The sequence below is a fragment of the Austrofundulus limnaeus genome, unplaced genomic scaffold (genome assembly GCF_001266775.1).
Source record: "Austrofundulus limnaeus strain Quisiro unplaced genomic scaffold, Austrofundulus_limnaeus-1.0 Scaffold179, whole genome shotgun sequence".
Taxonomy (NCBI): Eukaryota; Metazoa; Chordata; class Actinopteri; order Cyprinodontiformes; family Rivulidae; genus Austrofundulus; species Austrofundulus limnaeus.
Window position 1 is genome coordinate 214,238 of NW_013952581.1, and position 4,717 is coordinate 218,954.

Genomic DNA, 4,717 nt, shown 5'->3' on the forward strand with positions numbered 1-4,717 from the left:
GTATATAAACAATGATAAATCAAATAATAAAAAAACAAAAAAATTTAACTCCTCAGACAGTAACTAATACAAATTAAACAATTTCATATTTCTTTAACAATTTTTTCTTGATCATTTTCTTAATTAACTGATCCAGTGCTCTTATAGTCATCCTCCAGATTATTCCATAGTCTTATACCTTTTACTGAAGTTCATCTGTCCTCAAATTAGTTCTGATTTTCAGTTTAACAAACGTTTGTAATCCCTTCAGATTATAGCAGCTTTCCCTCTGAACAAAATGTGATCCAATGTTTGACGGCAACACAAAACTTCAGCTTCTCTAACCAGGGTTTTATTRCTTTAGATGACTTCTCAGGCTGAACGCTCGGCTCCCATGAGGGTTCTGGTGACGGGGGGGTCCGGCCTGGTGGGGAGGGCCATCCAGCACGTGATCAAAGAAGAAGGAGCGACCCGGGAAGGAGAGGAGTGGATCTTTCTGTCCTCCAAAGATGCAAATCTCATGTGAGGATCACCTGATTTCTCTCTGTGTCCACTCGGTGTGGTTTCACTTCCTGTCCATCCGTCCCGCAGGAACCAGGAGGAGACGCGGGCGGTGTTCGAGAAGCACCGCCCCACCCACGTCATCCACCTGGCTGCGATGGTGGGGGGGCTTTTCAAGAACATGAAGTACAACCTGGACTTCTGGGTGGGTTTCCTCCTCTGACGGCGCGTGGAGCAGGCGCAGCGAGAAGCTAAATGTTGTGAATGTGTGCAGAGGAACAACGTTTACATCAACGACAACGTGCTGCAGGCGGCGCACGAGGCCGGCGCCGTCAAGGTGGTCTCCTGTCTGTCCACCTGCATCTTCCCCGATAAAACCACGTACCCCATCGACGAAACCATGATCCACGACGGCCCGCCTCATCACTCCAACTTCGGCTACGCCTACGCCAAACGCATGATCGACGTTCAGAACCGGTACGTCCTCCAGCTGACACCGGTAAATACCGCGCTGTGAACGAGTCACGGGTTTTAATTTAACCATGCTTCACAGGGGCTACTTCCAGCAGCACYGGCGGTCCTACACGGCCGTGATCCCCACCAACGTGTTCGGTCCTCACGACAACTTCAGCATCGAGGACGGCCACGTGCTGCCAGGCCTCATCCACAGAGCCTACCTCGCTCAGAGTAAGAGTCCACACGCTCGTCTTTACAAACACGGAGCAGCTGAGTGACTCCGCCTCTCGTCCCTCAGAGGCGGGGCAGCCTCTGGTGGTGTGGGGGTCCGGCTCTCCCAGGAGGCAGTTCATCTACTCTCTGGACTTGGCTCGCCTCTTCCTCTGGGTCCTGAGGGAGTATCCCGAGGTGGAGCCGGTCATTCTCTCCGGTGAGACTGGGACTGACAGAAAGTTGATGGTTAATACTTTAAGTTTGAAGCTTGATGGTTTTGTTCCAGTGGGGGAGGAAGACGAGGTGTCCATAAAGGAAGCAGCTGAAGCCGTGGTCGAGTCGTTGGCTTTTAAAGGAGAAGTGCTCGTATCCTTGGGTTATTTTTGTACACWTTTGACATAATATAGACTTAATTCACCAACAACTTTTGTCACAAATTGATTTTCATAATAAGACTTTATTCTAATAAGTATTCTTGTAAAGTGATTTTTTTTCCTTTTAATGGATTCTTTCATGCAAGATTGTGATTTTCAGTGGTGGCCACTAGTCCCCTAAATCAGAGGTTCCCAAACTTTTTATCTTCTGACCCACTAAATATCCATGGCAAAAACTTGTGACTCCAAATATTACTGGTCTGAGTACACAAACTTTGTTAATAACCCTAAAAACACAGGTTTTTTGACAATCTAAACAGCTTGTACACAAATATAAATACTTATTTATACTTATTTTGTGTTTTTGTAATAATTACAGGGAAAATATTATATCAGCGATTATTTTATTACTCTTTAAATTGATTTCTGGAGATTATCCAAGGTGCTTCATGARCCATAATTGGGTCCCAAGCCCAACTTTTACAAAAGTGCAGTGGTTCCCAAACTTTTCAGCTTTTGACCCACAAAATAACAGTAGCAGAGACCTGAGCCCCCAGCTATTTTTGGATGATAAACATTTGTATCAGATCAACTAAACATGGGCATAGTAACTATTTTTATACTAAATTTATAAATACACTAACCTCACTCCTTTGTAACAACTAAGGCAAAAATGTAATTAATTCAGAAAATCTTTTCAGGACCCCACCTTGATGTTTCGGGACCCGGGTCCGGACCCCAACTTTGGGAAACACTGCCCTAAAGCACTAATTGTGGACCTAAATTTCTCCTTTCTGCTTTAGGGGATTTCCTGATTTCTTTAAATGATGTGCATATTTGCACTTTTAAAATTTAAAATTGAGTAGCGCTAATTACAAATGTTTCACATTCAGTCTTCAATTTAGTCTAAAGTAAAGAGTCTTTTGTAGCCACATAATTCATTAAAACTTTGTCATGATTTTCTTGAACATGGGAAGGAAAAGCATCTCTTTCAACACAATGGAGCTCCACTGTGTGGAAACAGCGCCTCCTTGTGTTCACAGAGCTTTATACTCTGACTTACTCTCCTTCTGGTTGACTGTTTTCATTTCGTAGTACGGTGGCCCAGAGGGGTCATGTCAAATACAAAAGCCACAACGGAAGTAATGCTAAAACGGAAGTTATCTTGCTAAAGCGGAATTTTTAACACAGAAATTCTACCAGGGAATTCAAAAATTTATAGTACTCAGACTAATTTAGTAATCGAAACAGACTCGTTTGCTTGAAAGAATGAATTTTTGTTTTATTTTTTTATTTGAGCGCTGATCCAGTCCACATATGTACCAGTAGATGGCAGTAATGCGCTACATTGTTATTTGCCAACCACKAAAAAGAAATTGGGAAGTACACACGTTTACCAAAGAAGTATAAAGGATCACGGTTAAGTAAGTAAAATCTCGATTTTGTTTAGTTAATGTATTTATGTGCTATTTTAGCATAACTTTCATTTTAGCATTACTTCCGTTGTGGCTTTTGTTGTCGTGTTTTTGGCTTTTGCATTTTGTCGACCCTTCTGGGCCACCGTAGAGTTCCCACAATTCTTTGCYTMGCAGGAAGCAGATGGAGCTTCTTCACTGGGCGACAATCCACCTGCAGTTCTGATCTGCAGAACCACACTCAGCTGTGCAGTTTGTACCMCCTCACCAAGGGACACCGTGGCAATAAATAACAAACACAGAAAAGTTTAAATTCATGCTCTTATTTTGAAAAGAACGTGTTCATCTTACCCAGAATGCATTGCTTCAGTTTTACGACAAACAGTTTAAAAGTTTCTAATATATCTGCACGTTTTACTGAAGCTCTGTTATAAACATAAGAAAATGACCAAGAAGCAGCCGAACTAATAACACCATGATTTAAGTCTGTTTCAACAAATCACCTCCCCAAACTGCAACGACACATCAACGGTCAAAGAAAATGATCTAGATGGTAGTAAAGTGCTGACTTCTCTCATACCTGAATATTTTCTGGTAAACTGACATAATCTTGCACTTTATATTTAGCTTCTGCTAATTTTAATGTGATTTTGAACTTGTGGACCTAAATTAGTTGACTAGCGCTTTAGAAATTGCGAAACTAAAGTTTGAATTAGCGCTGCCCAACACGGGTAATTTTCTCATAATCGTACTTTTTTCACATAATATAGACTATTCCGCCTTGTTACTTTATTCCTATATTTATTCTCATAATTTAAACGTTTTGTTTCGTAGTTTGGCTTCACTTTGTGTTGTTTTCATAGATGTTTGGTTTGTTAACATTTAAAATTGCCTTTGGGATGTTTACAGTCTGCTTTTTAGCATTTAATAAAATCTGTTCCTAAAAGGCTCCATGGTGCGTTGACTCTGGGGGGGCGGAGTTTTGGTGTATTTCCTTCTGCAGACTGTTTCTTTCTTGACTTCAGCTGCTCAGTACGACACCAGCAAAGCAGACGGTCAGTTCAAGAAGACGGCCAGTAACGCCAAGCTGCGCCGCTACCTGCCCGACTTTCAATTCACGCCCTTCAGCCAAGGTGGGACCACTTCCTGTTTGTGTTTGTAAATAAATGCATCAGATTTAAAGTTTTCTCCTTCTTGCAGCTTTAAAAGAAACCTGCGATTGGTTTGTGGCAAACTACGACACGGCCCGGAAATAACCCCCGACTGAGCCAGGTGGTCTGCTGCTGTTAGAGGTCAGGACGGGTGCAGATCCAGATCCAGGACCAAACTGTGACATGTTGGACTTCTATTTGTTGTTGGAACAAATGAAATCTGTAGTTTTTTTCTACCTGTGCGTTTTTCTTTAGTTTTCTCTTTAATTTATTCAAAAAATGGCTTTAAAAAATGCAGGTGGAGGCAGAAAACCCACTTTGTTATAAAGTCACTTTTTTCAACAGTTTCTAAAGATTTAAAGGGTTTAAGGTTAACTGGTGAAACATTGGGACTGAATTTAAATAAAAGGAGGTTGTGTTTCCACTCTGGTCTGGAGTTATTTTWCATGTTTTACACCTGTGCACATCAACGTCATTTATTGCAGAGATCCTCAACCCATGGGATGCAGCCCAATTGCGGGCCGCAAGCGCCACCTTGAGGGCCTCAAAAGAACAACAGTTTTTAACTTTGGGCCGCAGAGGGCCGTGGGACCTCAATGATTTTGAATAAGGTGCAATGCACTTTCTC

General features: G+C 42.0%; 1 protein-coding gene across 1 annotated transcript in view; it reads left to right on the forward strand.

Moving 5' to 3' along the window:
* The window catches only part of LOC106524199 (GDP-L-fucose synthase), a gene marked incomplete at its 5' end in the record, with an annotated part of 7,452 nt that extends 2,939 nt beyond the window's left edge, over positions 1–4,513 (forward strand). The window contains 8 exon segments of the mRNA XM_014017907.1: positions 344–501; positions 571–685; positions 755–957; positions 1,034–1,167; positions 1,235–1,366; positions 1,436–1,515; positions 3,972–4,071; positions 4,139–4,513. Of these exon segments, the coding sequence (XP_013873361.1) occupies positions 344–501; positions 571–685; positions 755–957; positions 1,034–1,167; positions 1,235–1,366; positions 1,436–1,515; positions 3,972–4,071; positions 4,139–4,194 (978 nt within the window). The 3' untranslated portion in view covers positions 4,195–4,513.
* Between the last annotated feature and the right edge of the window lie 204 nt (positions 4,514–4,717).